We start from the raw sequence: 19,912 nt of genomic DNA on the forward strand, positions 1-19,912 counted from the left end.
CACCACTGTACATACAGGCTCCTGAGGAAAGCTGATTTCTGAATGTCCTGGATTTTTGTGTGATTCAAACCTTGTTGTGTTTGCCTGTTCAAGCTGTAGCACTTCTTTCCCTCTCCCAGTCTCTTGAGTGGTGGCATCAACCCCAATCTGGCTGCTCAGGGTGACACAGGGAATATTCTGTTCACTAGACACAATATTTCTTGGTGGAAAGTGTAGTGAAAGTCCTGAATGTTTGTGATCCCTCTGAGTCTCACTTGCACCTTGAATTCTTTCAACTTTAAAAGTAAAACCCCACACTAGCAAGACACAGAGAATTTATGAGTTCTTAGTGTCCATTCCTGTTGCTTAGGAACAGGTATCTGCAGTGACCCTGTGTTGTTGGTGAGAAGAGTAATGATGTACGAAACTGATGTTAAACAAGCAAGATCAATCTTACCCCTAGGAACTGTTCTTCATGTTCTTTGATACTTGACATACTTTGTAAGGAGCAAATACTCTGGAGCTCCTGAGTTCATGAGGGAAAGATGAATGTGACAGCTGGAGGCAGAGCTGTTTGTGACTATCATCAAACCTCTGGTCTGATGCTTTTCTTCAGGGCAGTGTTCCCTGAGGAAACATCTCTGCCTCAGTGAGCCTTCACAAATAGGTACCAGTGATGAATAGGAGTGCCTGGTTTGTGGAGCATACTTGTTTATGATGTACAGTGGTAGTGGAAGGGTTTGTTGATGGCAGCCTGCAGCCACTGAGATGTAGCCTTGTTTGCCTCTTGGCAGAGAAAGGATCAATATTACAGAGGGTGAAAAACTGGAACTGCCACAAAAACTATTGGAGGACCTGATCCTGAATGCTCTGACTTGGTTTAGCAAAGCACTTGAAAACAAGTGTGACAAATGTCCTGGATTGTTTCTGTGTCTGACATAAACTATGTTTTGCCAGGGTGGGTATCAGAATGGGGTGTGCCCTAAGGAATTTAGAGACCAAAGTGGGTTTTTAGTTCTGCCCCTTGGCGCTAAGACAGAGCCAGATGCTCTGCCGCTCCTCTCACGTTTGCCCTCACACTGAGAAATAATGGAAAATAGGACTTGAGCATTTTTTCTCACTTCTGGCAGTGGCCTCCATGGAATGATGTTGGGTTTTAGCCTTGTCTTTTGCCCTGGGGAGGAAAATCAAAGTGTTTATTGTAGTTCCTTCTTCCATTTGAACTGCTGCCTCTTCCCTCAGCTGCTGCTTCTTAATTGCTGATAGAGAAGTTGCTTTTGCACACAGTCCTGCTATCCCTGGATTTCTGTCTCTGGGTTGTTCTACTCCTTGTTAACAGGGAAGGCACAAACATTTTCCTTCATATGTCCTCTGACAATCCTATCTAGGTCTTGGGGAAATGTTTATTTTTGCATGGATTTGTGCATTTAGGCAGCCCTTTTGGGGGAGACTGCTTTGGAGAGCATGGGAGATAGTCCTGCTGCCGCTGTCCTTGGTCTCTCAGCTGTGCTTGGAGGCCATGGCTGGAGGAATAACTTCCTTCCAACCTAAATAAAGTGTCTGAAGAATTTTTATTAAGCTGTATTTGCTTTATTACACTTGGACTTGCCAACCCTGGGAACTATTTGGCCAGGACTTGTGCATATGTGCTGTGTGCAGGATGTGCCTTTGACATATTAAATATTCTGGTGTTGTCTCTTTTAGGGCTTAATGAAACAAATTCAACAAGACCAGTGTTCTGGATGGCTTGTTCCAGGGTAGTGATAACCAAAATTCCTCCCAAATAATTGTTTTAATGTATCTGAAACAGTGTTTTCCATCTTTATTCCCCCTGTGCTCCATGAGCTGAGAGCTGCCATTGCTGCATTGATTTATGGGATCTTTTAGTGTTGGTACTGGTGGCCAAGAAGAGCCAGAAGGTCTTTTGCCAGCTGCTGATTTATGACCCTAGTGAACAGTCCTGAAAAGCACAGTAAGAATTTTCTGGGCCTTACGCAGTTCGAGCTGCCTGGAAGCTCCAGGCTCTAATCTGACCATGTGGAGTAATAAAACTGTGAAAACTAATTAACTTTTGTGCCTACTGCAAAACAAACAAGATCATGCAAAAATATTCCACACTTGCAAGCAACAGTGACTTTATGGGTTTTATAAGCCTGTGTTTAATGACCAAGCATGCAGTGCAATGTGTGAACTATGTTCCTTTTGCTGACTTCCAAAGCTGAACAGAGCATAACAAGCTTTACTGATCACTGAGGCTCTGAACACCAGCTTGGGATAAAGTTCTCTTTCATCCTTATTAATTATGGAGCTGATGTGCAGGTGGAGGTTTGACACAGAGCTGCATTGGGTGGTGTCTTGTAGTCTAAAGCAGCCTGAATTACGCTGAGCTGCTGCAGTTCATTCAAGGAGAGCTGCTCTCTGCAGTGGGAGTACTGGAGTCTTTCTGAGGTCATTCTCTGCTCCTCACATGTAGGTGAATGAGCTCTTTCTCAGTGGGAACACCGAGGTGTTTTTCTGATGTTAGCAGACGAAGAGTCAGCCCTGCTCAGGACCTGTGTCCTGTGGTGGGGATGCTCTGTGTGTGCCAGCTGTGATGTTGACATCAGAGCAGAGATGTTTCTGACTGCCCTGGTGTTGTGTTCCTCGCCAGTGCCAAGGCACTGCCCAGCACTGTAGATCCAGCCTCTGTCATCTGACACCAGTTCAGAGGGGGGCAATGACTGCCTGTTCTTCTCCTTTAATCAAATTACTAAGGTAACTCTCCTTCGGTCTCCTCACTCCTGCATTACTCAGTAGCCCCTACTACTGGATGTTTAACTCTGTCTTGTTAGACTCAAAGCTGTTGATTCCTGTTATCATTTCCTAAGATCTACCAGTTTAGCCAAGATATTTGTCATGATTGCTGATATGGGAGCAGGTATTTGGAATTTGAAACAGAAAGTATCCTAAAAGCAGGAAAACTGTGATGTGACAAGATTTAAAGGAATTATTTATTCTCTTTCTGATGGATGTGCTCAAGTTGTCATGGTACTCAGTACCAGAGCACCAGCCAGCCTGGGTCTATCTCAGCTTTAGTTTTCTCCACAAAGCATAGTATTATTGCAGAGCTATTATTAACCTAAAAGAAATGTGTGTGCATACTCACTGCTATAGAATTCTGTTTTTCACACATCAAATCAAGCCCCTGTGTATTTTCACCTTCCTCCCAGATCTGGCAGACAGTGAAAAGGAGAGCTATTTTTAATATAAGCTATTTTTATTTTTATTTCATTTAAGCAGTATTCTGAAATGTTCTGTGTTTTGAGTCCAGAGTATGAAAATGTAGTTTTTCTCCTGACAGGTCTCATGGATTATTGTATAAAGCTTCATGTCTATAAAGGAAGGATAAAATTTCCTTCGGGAAGGGCAGAAGTTCTGATTATTTTGGGGGATACAAGTTTTAGTTCCTTTTAGAAACTGAAAAACAGTGGCAGTCACTGTCCTCATATTAAAGAATTTAACGAGAAGGAGGAACAATTAATCAGAGGAGACAAACAAAAGTCTTGTATGGCAGAGTGGTATCAAAAGATCCAGTTCTCTTCCAGGGAGGAAGATGACAGTCACTGGATTAGGAATCATTTGCCTGAAACAATATTTCTGGCAACCAGAGAGATTGGCATTACTGTCAGGATGGTGCTTACAAACATTTCATCACCTTCTAGCTGTCACTACAGTTCTGTCATCCCACTGGAGTGCCTGCTCCACCTGTCTTCCTGAAAGGCTGGCATGTATTGTCCAGGAGAGAAGATGAATTTCTGGTCCAAATGCAGTCCCTGCCCAGAAGAAATGCATATAGAAATGTTTCCTCCTTTCCCCAGTGAATGTGCCTGAGCCCTGTCTGATGGGCCAGAGGGGAGGTTACCCCCCAGAGCAGGTCCATCCTTCCATGCTGAGTGTCCTGCACTGGGCTGTGGTGATGGGATAGCAAATTGTTCCCAGGGTGCAGGTGCTGGTCACAGCAATAAGGGCTGAGGCCACTGGCTTTGTGCTCTACAGGGAGGAAGAGGGAGAGAGGCAGAGCAGATCTGACTGTTCAGGAAGGCTGGAGCTGGGGAAAAGCAGAGTGCCCAGTTTTGCAAGGTGGCTTTAGGTCAGGACTTCAGGCAGTAGGCAGGAAACCTCGGGTGTGACAGGAGCAACATTCCCACATCAGCACTGACCCAACACTGCTGGGGCTGGTTCAGTGCAAAGCCCAGCTCAGCTTTTCCCTGGCTCCCAGTGCTGAGGGGGCTGTGTGTGACAGTCCAGGTGGTTTCTGTGCTGGTGCCCCTTGAACTGGGACAGCCCTCACCCACCCTGCTGCAGCCTTTTTACACACAGAGTCACAGCTAATGAAACACAAGGTAAGGGGAGCTCCTTGCACTTGTATGGGCAGAACTTTTCCTTGCTGAGTACAATTCCAGCCTGGTTTCCACCTTGCAGCACGTGGTAGGCACAGCCCTGGTCCTTGCTGCGAGGGGTGTCTGACACAGCCCATGGGTCACAGCCTCCTGGCACCTGATAAGGCTGAGGGGGACAGCCAAGCTCTGAGCCCAGCAGCTCTCCCACGGGGCTGCCCTGCAGAGTGCTCCACTCTTTTCTGCCTGATGGAGCAGAAAAGGGAGGAGCAGCAGTTGTCTCCTGGGGCTGGCTGGGTCATTGGTGTTTCTGCCTGGCCATCCTCTTGCTTATGTTGCTCACCAGACATGTCACTAAACAGCAGCAGAGAGAGACCCACTGGCTCAGATCTGATTAACCTCTACAACTTTATGCTGGGTCTTAATTGGATTAGCTGCAGGGGGGTGGTTTTGCTCTTGTTCCTGATTTTTTCTTAAACAGGTACTTATCACTGTGACATCTGATGGAAGCAACAAGTTTGAGTAGCAAGACCGGTGAATAAATAAGCAGTGTTTGCTTCTTCCCCACTGCTCAACTAACAGCTCCTGCCCTTCCTTTCTAAGGCACTGCTGTAGCTGATGCCTGTGAGATGGCTTTGAGTAAGCCCTGCAGTCAGATCTCTTGGGAGGTGTGGGCTTTGCCTGACAGCCTGAACCCAGAGTCCCTGATTGGTAACCACAGTTCTTTCACTTTTGGGAAGGATTTCTGCTCAGCAAATGTTCAAAGCAGTATTAACTTTCCACGTTCAGTTTCTTTCATCTTTTGTCTGAGCATTTTAGTTTCCTTCAGAGCCTGATTCTTCTGCACCTCAGGGTTTTTGCATGTATCACCACAGTGGCTGTGGGTTGTAGGGAATTGGCCTTATTCAGCACTGCAATAGCCCTTCCTCTGCCAGGACTTCAAAGCTCATTCTCCAGTATCAGTTCATTTAGTTTCATAGATGGGAAAATGGAATAAGGAGATCAGTAATCATATTCTGTTACAGTGGGGAACTGCCTGCTACAGACCTAAAAAAGGAATTGAATTCATTTGATTGTGGAATTGCCCCTAATTCCTCAAGGTGTTGTCTACCTGTGTGGCGCCCAATTGAAAAAAATGGAGAACCACTTTAGGGGAGTCTTCCCCCCTCTGTCTATTCTTCTGCCTGCAGCACCCAGTTCCCTTTTCAAAAAGCTTAAAATAGGAGCCTTTCTCCCTGCCACAGCTGTAATTGGTGCTGGGTTGGGCGCTGGAGAGGTGATGGAGGGGGTACAGGCTGCTGAGACATTCTCTCTTACATCTCTTCCTGATAGCTGTGCACAAAGAGTGAATTGTAGGTGTGGTATCAGGCCACGCTTCTGTTCCAGGAGGAATAATAGATGTACCAGCAACAAACTGCCTGTTTCAAGATCAAAAGTGCTGTTACATTAAAGCTGGTAACACTGCCTGGCTTGGCAAAAGCCTGACAGAGCGTTCCAGGGTTTTAATGTATATTCAGATAAACTATCTTCCACAGGGAGGTTCAGGCCTTTGAATTTAGTCCATGTACAATAACAAGGGTTTTAGTGACTTGGTAAGAAGGTGGCTCCAAGGAATTCCCTCTTTGTACGGGGCTTGAATGTAATTAATTTGTGAGCACTGCTTGCAGTGCAGTTACAGTCTCACAGCAGAGGGTTCAGTGCTTCTTGGCACCTGGGGTGCCTTTGCAGGGTCAGTGGTTGTCAGGCATGGGCTCTGCTGCTGCTCCTAAAGAAAACATGATCATTAAGTTGAGCTATAATGGACATTAGTTTCCTATCTCAGATTTAATGCATTCATGTATTTTGTGTCCACTGGCCCCTCAGCAGCTCACAGGCTGGGTATGTAAATTGGTAGCTGCAGAGGATGACTGATCTGTTAATGGGTGGAATTTGATGCTCATAAAATGAATGCATTTAATGTTGCATGGCAATGGTTTGCTTGAATTTTTAAGTCTCCTGAGGATCTCTTGAAATTCTGTGGCTCTGGCTGTATTTGTTACGAAAAGCAATACAAATGGAGAGGCTCTGTGGTTTCTGAGGGCTGGCTGTTCTGTTGTCTGTGAGTATCACTTCAACTTTTTCTGTATCAAATATTATTCCAGGGAAGTTGTGAAAGTGGGAAATGCAATGATATCTGAAAACAAAACACTGCAGTAAAATTCATGGTGTCTATAGAAATAGCTGTCTTTGGAGATCTGTTCAGATATTATTTTTCAGGAAAAGCCAAGTTTTAGTAGATAATTTTTCATTATTAGGCTTTTGTTGAGGGATACAGAGGACTAAATGATTTAGTGGGTCATTAAAATAAGTACAGATCTGCCACTGTGGGGTTTTAACTACAAAATTAAATCCTGGCCTCTTGGAAGGGGCCTCCCTTGCTTCCTTTGGGCCCCATGCTAATTTCATTGCTGGTTTCAGAAGGGTGAGGACTTCCACTGATTTTAATTTTACAATGTTTCTTTTAGTATGCAGGCATTGAAATATTAAATTTCTTTTGCTGAGGGTTTCATTAAAGGAAGCTGTATGCCCCTTCCATGGCAGAGCATTTGTGTGATAAATTGCATTTTACAAACACATGAGGTGGTGATGATCCCTCAGATATTGCAGAGTTACACTCTGAAAACATTGGTGCTTCTTGTTTTTCCCTTTAGCACTGTGAGGCAAATACTTCAGTTTTTCATCACTTCCACAAGCCTGGGCTGAAGGGACATTAACAAATATGCAAGGAGAATATTGTGATATGCACCATAAAGTTGTGCCAAGGTGAAAGGAATATACAGGCTCAAATGATCCCTTCCCCTGAGGCTTTTGTGATTTATTTTAATATTTTCTAAGGTGAAGTGCTGGATCCTACCCTTGCTACCAGCCAGCATCTTTCATGTCAGACAAAACATCTTTTACTTGTGTCTTCCTTGGCCACCACCCCTCCAGATACTGGTGATTTCAGCACAGCAGAGTTTGGCTGTGGAAAGTCTGTCACTGCTGTCATGATGTGCTGCTCTGTGGGGACTGCATCCACCTCTGCCTGGTCTGTTCTCAAGGGATGTGTGCCAGGGTTAGACTGAGCAGTGTCTCAGTTTTGCAGCCTGAGGAAAGGGCCCTGGTTTGCTGTGTTTCTGAGAAGGCCATTGAATGAGGCAGATTTGCTGTGTGGGCAGCAGGAATAGAACCAGGGTGAAGTACCAGTGTGGAGTGGCTGAGGCTGTGGGTGGCACCTCCATGACATTTCTTTTTCTCATTTGAAAAAACTCCCCCAGAGGCAAGCAGGGGGGCCTGGTTATGATGTTTTGGCTCTGAAATTGGCTACTTGTGATTGCAGGGATCTGCAGCCTGCTCTGGGCTAGTGTAAACACATCTTTCAACTTGTAAGAAACCTGCTGTGCTTCCTTGAAGGACATCAGCGAAAATGTAGGCAAACCTCAGCTGCTTTTCTTCTGGAGACTTGGTCTCCCAAACAAGATTCTCATGAGTAGTTTCATATTTGTCTCAAGTCCATGAATTCAGTGGCAGCTGAAGGTATTTGGCAGCTTTGGGTACCAGTCACTCCCTGGGGCTGCAGAAGGCAGCATTGCACTGTGGACAGGTCAGTGTAACCACCAGCTCCGGTGTCACTGAGCTCTGTGCCACTGAGCTCTGTGTCACTGAGCTCTGTGTCACTGAGTTCTGTGTCACTGAGCTGAGCTCTGGCTTGTGCTGCCTGAGCTCACAGCCCTGCACACAGCTGATGAGGCTCAAGGGGGAAGGAACAGTGAAATGTGGAGGGCTGAAAATGACCTCAAGAAATTTGCTCCCTTCCCCATCAGCCCCCCACCGCAGATTAAAGTTATCTAGAATGTTCCTTTTCCTTGGTGTAGGAGGGATTCTCACTTCAGCTTGTCTGAGACCAGGGCCACAAGGCCTGGGAAGGGAAGAGTGAATGTCGCCAGGACCTGCTTCTTCTGGTGACATCAGGTAGCAGTTTCTGAAACAATTTTTAGCTGCCTCCAAACTCTGTAGAGTTGAGAACTGGAGCAAGGAATACTGGTCAATTAAAATGGCAATACGATTTTAATTGACATAATAAGACTAAGGTATAGTATAATTAATTTTTTCATGCAATAAAATAGGACAGGAATTAATCTCAACTAAGTTACCAGTCTGTTGTACTTCCTTACCTGCTACAATGAACATTTTTCTATGCAGTGGGATTTTCTAGCAAAGAAATGCTGAGAGTAGAGGGTGATGGCCATGGGCTTGCTTTCTAGCTGGCCCAAGCATGCTGATGTGTAGTACTTTACTGAGGGCTAACCAAAACTAAAAATCCTGTCTATATCTCCTGCCCAGCTCCTCCAAGTCAGTGTGATGAGCAGAGCCTGTTCTGTTCTCCATCTGTCCCTTCCTTGTCATCTTCACTATCATTAATTGTTAATGTCTGGCCTGAAGAGATTGCCTCTTGGCATAGAGCTGATGGGATCTTTCCATGCAGGATTAAGGCTGGAGTGGATTGGCAGGAGACAGCATCCTTGCTGGGGGAAGTTTGCCAGATGCGTGCATGCTTGGTGCTGCTGCTCTTCCAGTTACTCCAGTTCATATCTGGATGTGGGCAAGGGTCAGTTGCAGCTCCATGACCTCTGACCAGTACATCAGGTCAGACATGGTTGGTCTGGGTTTGGGAGAGGCCTCCTGCACCCAGCTGCTGCACATGGCCTTCGAGGAGACTTTCTGTCTGTTTACATCAGCTGCACCATCCCTGGTCAGGTGCAGACCACTGTGTGATCACAGAGCTTTAATCAGGGCAGTGATAACGCTAACAGAGTAGTGGGAGTGCTGGCAGGGGGAGTTGAGATGTCATTTCTTACCATGTCATGGTCCCCAGGTGGTTAATGTGGCTGTAAATCACACAAGTGCTTTCCCATAGCTTTGCTTTCTGCTGCTGCCTCAGCTGCCAGCATTTCAAGGGGCACAGATCTCAGCTTGTGGCAAAAGCGTGGCCTCCTTTCCCTGTAAAGGTACTTGGTATGCATTTCCAGTGCCCTGAAGCCTAGCTGAGGGCCCTGCTAACCTCACTGAATCCAGGCTCTGAGAGATTATATTTCATTTTGTTTTATCAGGTTTGCTTTCCTGTGGAGTCTGTATTCTTCCCTGTGTCTGCACAGGGAGCATGGAAGTATTCCATGGCATTTCAGGAGGTTAGGAGTTTCCCCTTACCTGGCTGGTCTCCTGGTCTGCTCCTGGGAAGTCCTTGGAAACCCTTGTTGCTCTTTCCCAAAGGTGTCCTGCAGTAAGCAAAAGCTATCTGTTACCTTGCAAGGGCAGCCTGGGGCCTGCAGCTGCAGTTGCTGCTGGCTGTCAGTAGCACAGGTGATGACTCTCTTTCTTCATATTCAGGACAGACTGGCAGAAACTTTCTGTGCTTTGAAACCATCACACCAGGAAGGGTTTCCATGTGTGTTGGTGCTTTCTACAACTAGAGCAGCTGCAAAAATGTCTTCTCCCAGTCTAGAGGGAAACCTTTATCTCTAATTCATCTCAGACTCTAAATCATAAAGATAGCCAAGTAAAACCAGCAGAATTTGCACCAAAGGGCTCAATTTTGTTGGTTTCTTGAAGGGGCTGTTAAGAGATGTTCACAGTGTTTAGAAGCATTGTTGGTTTTATTTGTTTATTTTTCTATGAAAATCTCACTGGTTGGTATTCCCATGTCCCTTTTAAGCCATTTGAGATGAAAAATTTCTTTTGTTTCTTTCATTATAAAACTATTTTTATCCTGGCTCATGAGACTGTACAAATAGAAATTGAAGCACTGCTTGGTATTTCCTTGCCCATGCTATCTGTTAGTCATCCCCAGCTCCTTTCAGCTCTCCCCAGCTCCCCCTCCCTTCCCCAGCTTGCCTTGAAGGGCTGGGAAAGCTGGCGCTGGCACATTATGTTGCCTGTCTGATTGTTGTGGGGTTGTGTTTGTGTGGGGAAGGTCACGAGACAAAGAGACCACCAGGCAGGGCTGGGTGGGGGCTGTTCAGTCCCTTTCCATTCAGGCCTCTTGGCAATGGGTGGGAAGAGTCTTGTTTGCATGACAGGATTTCAGGGGGCCATTGCTTTTTGTTTAGATTTCTTCCAGTGCTGCTGCAATGGGCCCTGGAGGGCTACAACAAAGGTAGAGCTTGTATTATGAGATTCATGGGGCAAAGCTCTCAGTGCAGGAGTGACTGAGCCTGACCAGCCACTGTGCTCCTGCAGCCTGGAGACTGCCAGCAATCGCTCCAGCTGGGCTGTTTGTGCCATGTCCAGTTGTGGCTCTGGTGGGAGCTCTGACTCTTGTGGGCTGAGATCCTTAGTGGGATGAATGCTCTGCAAGCATTCTGTCTGTGGAATGAGGGTTGGAATTCAGGGGACAGCTCCACAGACCTGCCACAGTGGCTATGCTTCCCTGAGTACTTCTGAGACTTCCAGGCAGTGACTTTATTTGCAGCATCTGCCTCTTTCCTTGCTATCAGGTTGACATTTTTGAGAGCATTCTTGTGTATAAACAGTGCTTACTTCCTCATCATCCCTGTGAGAAGCTGAGCTGCTGTCCCTGGGTGCAGCTCTCCCCTCACCTCATCCTTAGAAAGCACCTCAGTCTATATTTACCACTGGTGTGCACAAAGGCAAACATTGTCAGGGACTCATTGTCACTGTCCCAATTACCCTAATTTCATTTGCATAAGAAGATCGACCAGCCTGTGGCAGTGGCACTGCCTTGGCTGTCTGATATGGGACACTGTCATTTGGGAATCAGGAAAGAACTGGAATTCCCAGGCTGGATGTGGGATGGGGAGAGGGGGCTGTTTTGGTCCCTAGCAGCATGGGTGCTACAGCAGCCCTTCCTGGAGGCAGGATAACTTGTCAGATCTCAGGCACTGCAAGTCCCTGACCATGTCTGATTCAGATGTAAGAGCTGCCAGCTTCCCAAAGATGCAGATTCCAGGTACCCCAAGCATGCCTGAGTGTCTGGCTGTCCCATATAAGTAAATCCTTCCCCTGTGTAGTGTGTATGTGTGTATTTATCTATTTTTTGTCAGTAGGTGTTGACCCTGCTCGAATGCTTCTAGACTAAGCAGTGGCCTGCTGTGTTTGTCACTTCCCTCAGGCACATGTAACCTCTCCTCCTTGTGTTTGGATTTTTTCCAGAAAGGTAGCTGTTCCTGCAGGCAGGCACTAAAGCAAGAGGAAAGCAGCTGGGATGGAGCAGAAGTCAGGAAGCAGGCTGAAATGGTATGATCTCTTGACCCAAAGCAATAGCTAGTGCTGGTAGGACTTGCTTGCACTGCAGCAGCTGCACAGCTCTCGCTCCTCTCATTGGACTGAGAATGAATCATATTTTCTCTCCCTTCCTCCCAGGCTGGCAGATGGAAACCCAAAACTCTTCTGTTTGCAGTAATGGTTCTTCATGGGCTCAATTGGCCTGTGAAGCTGCCGTGTTCAAGCTTGTGAGCTTTGGCAGAGCAGCTTTTCTGTCCCTGTGCCCTGCTGTGTGTGTGCCTGCACAGACCCACATCCAGGTCTTCATCTCCCTGCTGCTTCCAGGAGAGAGCCTTGCTCTTGGACATCTTTCCTTGTTGCTTGTGGATATCACCAAGCTTAGTGTGCTTCGTGGAGATGCTTTCAGCTTTACTCTGTCTTACCCCATCCTTCAAAGTCCCCCCTCCAGCATTTGGCAATTAAAAACTTTTATTAGTTAGTTACTAGATGGCAATACAGGAGTGTGTCATGGAGGAGGCTGGAGCACAGGCACCTCTCCTCAGCTACAGTAGCATTTTAAGCCTCTTGCATCCTTGGGTGAGTTACTTTGTCTCTGCAAATTACTTTGGTAATTACTTGGGTAAATTACTTTGCCTGTTTCCCAGTTCAAAAGTGGAACTCCTTATGAAGTGATACCACTGTGAATTGTAAAGAGCACAAATTATCATTTCAAAATGTACTATGTCCTAGAGACCTGATTGCTAACAGCCAGATCCCAAGTCTCTGTCCTTACATTTTTGGATCTCTCTGAGGGATTGATGATCCAGCCCAGATTTCTCAGGAATTCCTTTGTTCTTTCTTTGGCAGGACATGGAGCAGGGAAAGAAATCCTTATGTGTTTTCTCAGATGAGATGCTGCTTGTGCTCTGACTGCAGGACACTCACATTTTTTTGCCTGAAATTACCCACATTGGTATTGTAATGTTTGCTAGGTGCAAGGAACATCAAAAAAGAAAGGGGCAGAACAGAGTCTCAAGTTGGGGCACAGATGGGCCCCTCATGGTTCCTCTAGCAACCCTTTAAAAGCTAGTTTGTATGTTTGACTTCCCTGATGTGTTGAAAAGGCAAAGTAAGGTCAAGTCTTACATTTAAATTTGGGTTCTTTCCATTGTATTTGTTTTTGCAGGGAGTGTCCTACCTTCTACTGCATTTCTATGGCCTCTCATTTTAGCTTATGTGTTAGTGGGGTCTATCTATAAGCAAGCAAAACACGTGCTCCAGACTGAATTAGCTTTTAAATCATTGTTCCTAACAAATATGAAGTGAAATACTGTGATTTAGGTACTTACACTATCTCTTTTAAGCTGAGTCACTGTGTCTTTTGCTTTGTATTGGGAAAATAACTTTGGCACATATTCACACAGTGGTGACTGATGGACCTAGGAGGAAAACAGAGACACTGGCCACCCAAAGAGGAGAGGAGGGCATCCAGTTTTCAGCTCTGCCAGTGAGGTTCAAGTAATAAGATGTGCCCTTTTAAAACGCTTTGTTTTCCCCAGCTGTGCAAAGGGAGGAGGTGGATGAATAATAATACAGAGAGTTTTGTTTGAAATTCACCAAAAGGCCAAGGGAAACAGTGCTTTTTCCTTTTCAAGCAAAATATTTAATTTGATTTGAGCTGAACCATCTGGGCACTCTGAATAGGAATGTAAATGACAGTTTTTAAGGAAACATTTTGAAAATGGCAATGTCCAGTGCTTTGGAATTTTAGAATCTGAAGGAACTTCTAAACAATCATTATTCAAACAATCAGTATTCAAATTTAAGGCAAATTCTCAGGAAAGTCTTGGCGTGACTGAAATCTCAGGAAATCTCTTTGCTTGGAAAAGTTTTGTTTGGAAAAACTTTATCCTTGCCCTGTAAGTGGTAGACAAGGCCTGCAATAACACTGCTGATAAACATTATATTCTGCATATAAACTGCATCTTGTCCTGCCCTTGGAGCAGTGTTACACTTGCATCTCTTGGGCTGCTGCTTGTAATTATCCTGGTGCTTTATCCTGTCGGCCGTTTCCATGTCACTGGCTCAGTTTTGCTACAGCTCCCTTTGATGGGGGCAGTCTGACCTTTGGTGGCTGCTGTTTGATTTGCTCTGGGTTCATGAGAATTTGTTGGCTGGGAGCAAAGGAGGTGCCCAATGGTGGAGGGATTATACAGGGACAGACCATGGTAGCACTGTCTGCTCGAGGCAGCTTTTCTGCTCCTGGATTAAAGTTCATGCTGTGCTGCTTGTCTGTCTCTCTAAGGCCTTGTCAAGTCCATGTGGGAAGCTGTTCTGTCTGCACTATTTCACTTTGTGCTGCTCAGCTCTCTTCTTGCCTCATTTCTCCTCCCTCTTTCCCCTTCCATTCAGGCGGCATCTTTCAGTCTTCCCCATTCAAGCTCTGTCTTTGCTCTCTGCCCTGTGTAAAAGTTCCATGCCCTCCCTACCATTTATCACCTCTTGCTCATTCACCTCCCTGCTTTCCTTTCCCCATTCATCTGGGCTTCCCCTCACCCAGGCTGGGCTGCCCTCTCCTCCTGCCCCTTCCACAGTCCTCCTTTTGTGTCTTTGCACTCCCTTCTCTGTGGCTATCCAAAGCTCAGCAGTCTGCAGTGTGCTCTGTGAGGATGCTCTTCTAGAAGTTGGCCCCAGCTGATGAGCAAATTAATCCTCAGTGGAAGCCTGGTGGGACTGTTGTGGGTGGATTTGTCTCTCTAGTTACCCTACAGGTGAGAAGATTTCTTTTCCCTCCACTTCCTGGAGATGCATCATGATGCATGAACAGGAAGAGCATTACAATTTCCTAACCTTCCTGTTCAGTCTGGTCTTTCTGTCTCTCCCTCCTAGCTTGTTTCCCCTTTGTTTGCAGCTCTCAGGTGACTCCTTGGGAGGTTGGTTGGATTTCCTCATTCCCGAGGAACGCAACATGAATTTTCTTAATTATGCTGGCTCTGTAATTATGGTTGTTGCCTGTGTCTTCTCTGCTTCCTTCTTTTAAATCATCTACTTGGAGGCTGTATCAGTTTTGTCAAGCCATCTCTGCTCTCCAATATGTGTTTTAAGTGTTCCCCAGGAAACAGAGCTTATGAATTGTATTAGCCAGGCCTTGTTGTTTCTGGGTCTCAATGCAGCCACGACCCTGTGCTTGTGATGCAGACACAGGAAATATGGACCACAGCCTCTGCCAAAGATTTCCCAGCTTGCTGAGCACCTGGTCCCCTGCAGCTCCCACAGTGCCAGCAGTGTGCAGACATCACCCCATGGTATTGAAGGAGCAGATCTCTGCTGCAGTGTTGCAGGAAAACAAAGTGGGAGGTCTGCTGGCCCGTGGGTGCCCGTGGGGGGCTTCAGCTTTGAATGGTTAAACTGCATTCAAGTCAGTCTGATCAAATAAAAGGGGAATATTAGAGCCTGGGAAGAGTGGATAGGCTTGGAGGAAGCAGGTGCTCTGAATGCTTGTGTGCTCCCTGTGCCTGTGGGAAATCTGATCAACTCAGTAAAGAGACAGAAATGAGGTGGAGACAAGCAAGGAGAGGGGCTCTGTGAGTGTCTGCAGGTTTGACAGGATGAGCTCTCTCTTGTGTGGGAGGCTGTGAAAGGACCATCCACTGCTGTCTCATGAGGCTAAAAGGAGTCCCTGATCCAGCTTGGCAGGGCCAGGCTCTGGGAGGACTTGTCAATTCTCTGAGAAAGACCCTTCCCCTGATAACTGTCTCAAAGTGGGATTTCAAACCCTGCTGTGCTTTGTTGTCAGGCTGGTGAGTGTGTAAAAGAGATTCCCCGTTTGTAGTGCTTGTGCCCTGCAGAGACATTGAACCTGGCAGGGCACATCAACCCCTGGCCAGCTCCAGGCCAGCCCTGCATCTTGTCACCTGCAGGCAGCAAAGCTTGGACTGGGAACCCGGCACAAACAGCACTTCTCCCTGTGAAGTTAGTTGCATTCCTGTTGTGGAGTTTATTTAGTCATGATTTGCTTTAAAATGTCAGGCTCATTTTCTTTCTGTTTGAAAACTTGTGACGGAGAGAACCCTGGAAACACTGTCCCTTGTATCCAGTAAGAGCATATAGGAATCCAAAATGCAGCTTGATTTTTCTGATTTGTGGTTTTGCAACTTTGGCACTTGGACAAATCTCTTCTACCCTTAAACCAAAGCACATTTGACATAGCAGACACTGGTAAAGTGCAAACACTGCAGAAATTACTATTTCAGTTCAATGCAGGGAACCTGCAGTCTGGGTGTCATCCAGGAATGATTTGGATACATCACCTAAGAAACAATTCAAACCACCACAACTTCCAGCAGTCTGGCTCCTTCCTGGAGCTGTAACTCCTGTGATCACCCTGGAAAGATGCAAGTCAGGATTTCTTGCTCTCAAGCATTTAAATGGTAGAAGTTAGAGAATAATTAATGTTCCAGCTCCAGGCTGCATTTGGAACCAGCCTGTCTGCAGTACCTTTGAGATGGTTATGTCGTTGCAGTGTAATGCCAGTGCCTACAAGACATTTCAAGGAGTCATGTGATAGCTCTGTCTCCTCTTCACAAGGCTGACTTAAACTTCTGCTCCAGTTTCACTTGGAAAGCAGAGTTTCTTTGATAGCTTCTAGTCCCCATGACTGAGCAAAGCCAGTTGTGATACCAACAGGAGTTCAATAACTTTCCCAGTCCATTTAGCAGAAGTTTTGCTCCATGGCTGTTGCTGTAACCAGGAGTGTGGTTTGGATTCCAGTACAGGTGGGTCATTTTGGCTACATGTGGGCTATGGCACTTGTTAGCTGGAGCTTTAAATTAATCTGTTTAGCTTGAGCTTTTCTGAACCCTCAGAACTTGCTGTCAGGTCAGAAGAGAACTGTTGGGATCATCTAGTCTCTCCTAATGTAGGCAAGATGGTTTTCTGAGTGATCTTCTGCTTCACCTCAGCCATACCTCATCTCCTAGGAGAACTTGCAATTTAACTGTAAAACTTCTGGTGAAGTTAGTGAGACATTTCTTTTGTTAATAGTAAAATAATCAACTTAAGCTGATCTAAGGCTGTCCAGTTTGACTTCTAGCCCCTAGATGTGATTATACCTTTGTCTTGATGGAGACTCCTGTACTGCTAAATATCTGTTCCTGTGGACAGTGATCAAGTCATTGTTTAACCTTCCCTTTCATAAGGTAATGAATTGAGCCTGTCAGTGCAGCCAGTCACACTGTACCTGTAAAAAGTGCCAAAGAGGTAATGTCACCTCATTTACAAACCTGCAGGTCACACTTCCTTTTTTGCAGGCAGTGTTACCTTGAGAGCACTCTCTATAACAAGCAAGGTTTTTTTTCCCCCTGCTGGGAATGGCTGCTGCTGAAGATGGCGTTCCCCACCCTGTGCACTGGCTGGCATTCGTGGCTCCTGTCCAGATGGCTTGCTGTTTATTTTTAGTGCAATATATATTGTTTACAAGTACCAAAAGACCTTGCTCACACTTAGTAAGTTGCTGCTTTAACTCATCTGAGAGCATGATAACAGACTTTTCCTCAATTTGCTCCAAAGTCACTAATGAGAATTCAGTAGGAGGAAGATGAATTCTCATGGGACCCCATTAGTGGCATTGCCACATGATGGTGGCTCTCTGGCTTAGATTTATTTTTTGAGACCTGTCAAATAGCCAGATTTCAGCATGTTGAGTGTATGACAGCCTGAGTTTGTGTCACAGTAAATCCTCAGACTCAGGGTTGCCTGGTGATGTCAGATGCCCTGCAGAAATCAGTCATACCAGTGACCTTGGCTTATGATGTGTGCCCAGTTTGTGTTCTCATCCAGATAATATCAGCTGGGCATAATCTGTTTTCTATGGCCTGTTCTGACCGATATAAGACCAGTCCTCCTTCAAGTGTGTGTTACTCAATATTTGTTCCTTTGCTGTGGGTTGCTGTTAGACCATCAGGACCTGCTGTATCCCATTAAATTCTTGCTGGGCAGTTTAGGGAGCAGGGTGTGTGCCTGTCACTGTGATTGCACAGGAGTTTGGGAGCCATGGTTGGAAGGGCTGTACTGCTGATTCAAAACTGGAAGAACGGGAGCAAGCAGATCTTGATGTTCTTCCAGTGTTCCCAGACTTGCAGAAAATCAGTATTTGTAATGACTTTTTAAAACCTTTTGGATGAAAGTTACCTTGACCTGCTGATTCAAAACTAACTTTAGCAGCTGCTGTGTAACATTCTCCAGAGTTACTGCTGGAACAGAAAGTGCATCATCATCATCATCATCATCATCATGTGATAGAGATAATTCATTGGGCTTTTGTCCACATAAAAAACAACATTTCAACTCCCCTGACTCTTTCACACTGATATCACCTATGCAACTTTTTCCAGATAATATCAGACCAGAAACCTGTTTTGAATGAGAAGACTCGCAGACTCATATGCTAGACTGTACTAGCATAGATGCAGCTGTGACAGGAGACATTATCTATAGCAGTGAATTTTACAGAAATCTTATGTATCATTAATTGACCCAGGGGTAAGCAGGGATTGACTGCAGGAGCTTGGTGTGAAATACAGCCTCCCCTGAACAGTTCTTCTCACTGTTGTGTGTCGATTTCTGGTTTGCTTTGGGTTGGTTTTTTTTTAGCTTTTTTTGTAGCAGTAGTGATTAGAGCCTGTCTGTCTCTCAGTTGTGAGATTGACTGTGCATGCTTATGTCTTCTGGTGAGTTATGTAATGCAAATCAATGCAGCATCTCACCCAGAGTGTGTTGCATTTTGGATCTGAATGAAATAACTTACATATTACATCCCCTCATCGTGTAGAAGCCCTGAGAGATTTAATTAATATTAATAGAGAATTTTGAGATTTTCCAGTTAGATATGTCTAAAACCACCTAAACAGTAATTATGTGGTGGTGAATGAGAATATCACGTGTCTTATGATACTATGGATATTGCTGTTTTCAGCTTTTGATATTTAATGCCTTACACCATCCGGATGAAAAGTGGAGTTTATTTTATCTAGACTGCAGAACTCATTGCTTCAGGAGATTGTGGAGGCCTAAAAACTGGAGGAATTCAAAAGGGAGAGCAAGAGATTGGGCCTTCGTACATTAAGAATGTTGGGGCCAGTGCTGACAAGCAGTTCGGCAAAAGTTATAAACCCCTTGCCTCAGGATTTAAGAAAATATTTTAACTGTTCATGTGAGTTTGGTCACACCAATCACTAAGTGGTCTCTTGTTGGCTTCATCTTGTCCACAATCACAGGAATGAGAGATAGCACCAGAGCTTGGGCTGGTGCTGTTGGATACGTGACTCACCTGTCTGGGTCACAGCCTGCCCAGGCTGTAACTGCAGCTGAGACAACTGCCCATGTAGGAATGTTCAGCATGGTCAGTGCTGGATCAAGATTAAAAAGAATATTTTCACCTAAAAAAACCTCACCTGTGACTTTTTAGAGTGCCTCAGCTTCTTTCCAGTAGCCTTAATGCACTGCCATAAATAATAAAACAGGAAGAAGCAGAGCTGGAGAAGGCTCAGTCTATAAACATGTCTCTTTGCATTAGGCCTTGTGGCGTAATGGAGGGCATCTCCTGCCACCCATACTGTCTCATTAATCATGTCATTATCTCCCTCACTTTCAGTGCTGCATCTCCTTCCCTGTCAGTGATGCTGGTAATGGAGCTTTTATTTACCCTGGCTTCTTTCTGGGAGCGGCTCTGGTTTCAAAGCCAGCACAGTGGTATATTTTGAATAATTTAGTTCTGGGTGGCTTGAACACTGTCTGTAATTCCCCAGCTGAGACTAGAGGCTTGTTTCTGGAGGTATTCTGCCAGGAGGCTGATTTGGAGAGAGGCAGAGGGATCGCTCAGAGTGGTGGGATGTCGAGGTAGCTGAGGACTGAAAACCCACTCAGTGGGTCTTGTGTGCACCTCTCAGCTCTGTCCTCTCTGTCTTAGCAAGGACTTGCAGCAAGAAACCCACAGGCAGAGGATGGATAAGGAAGAGAGTTGTGTTAAAAATGAGCATGGAGTCAGAAACATGAATTTGGGTATGTGGCTGAGCATGATAAGTTTCCCCTGCAAGCTGTGGGTCAGAAATTACTGGGGTCTCCAAGTGTAGGATTTGCTTGACCTATGGTGGCTATGGACCAGGTTATGCAGATCTCTGTAGAGTCAAGAAGTTCAGTGTGGTGTCCAGTTGTCACTGGCTTTGGGAAGTCTGATAGTTTTCTGCACCTGAAACCTCCCCAGGAGGCCATCTCTGTTCACAGGGACACTGTTGGCAATTGCCCTTTGCCATCCAGCCACA

At 45.6% G+C, this 19,912-nt stretch overlaps 1 protein-coding gene across 3 annotated transcripts in view; it reads left to right on the plus strand.

Moving 5' to 3' along the window:
• RHBDL3 (rhomboid like 3) overlaps positions 1 to 19,912 on the plus strand; it is a 61,195-nt gene that overhangs the window by 10,577 nt on the left and 30,706 nt on the right. The window contains exon 3 of one of the 3 annotated variants that reach the window (XM_054645270.2): positions 11,544 to 11,627. The exons of the other annotated variants lie outside the window; for them this stretch is intronic. Coding sequence (XP_054501245.1) covers positions 11,544 to 11,627 — 84 coding nt within the window. The remainder of the gene's footprint in view (positions 1 to 11,543; positions 11,628 to 19,912) is intronic. 3 annotated transcript variants of the gene reach the window in all.

The sequence above is a fragment of the Agelaius phoeniceus genome, chromosome 19, assembly GCF_051311805.1.
Source record: "Agelaius phoeniceus isolate bAgePho1 chromosome 19, bAgePho1.hap1, whole genome shotgun sequence".
Taxonomy (NCBI): domain Eukaryota; kingdom Metazoa; phylum Chordata; class Aves; order Passeriformes; family Icteridae; genus Agelaius; species Agelaius phoeniceus.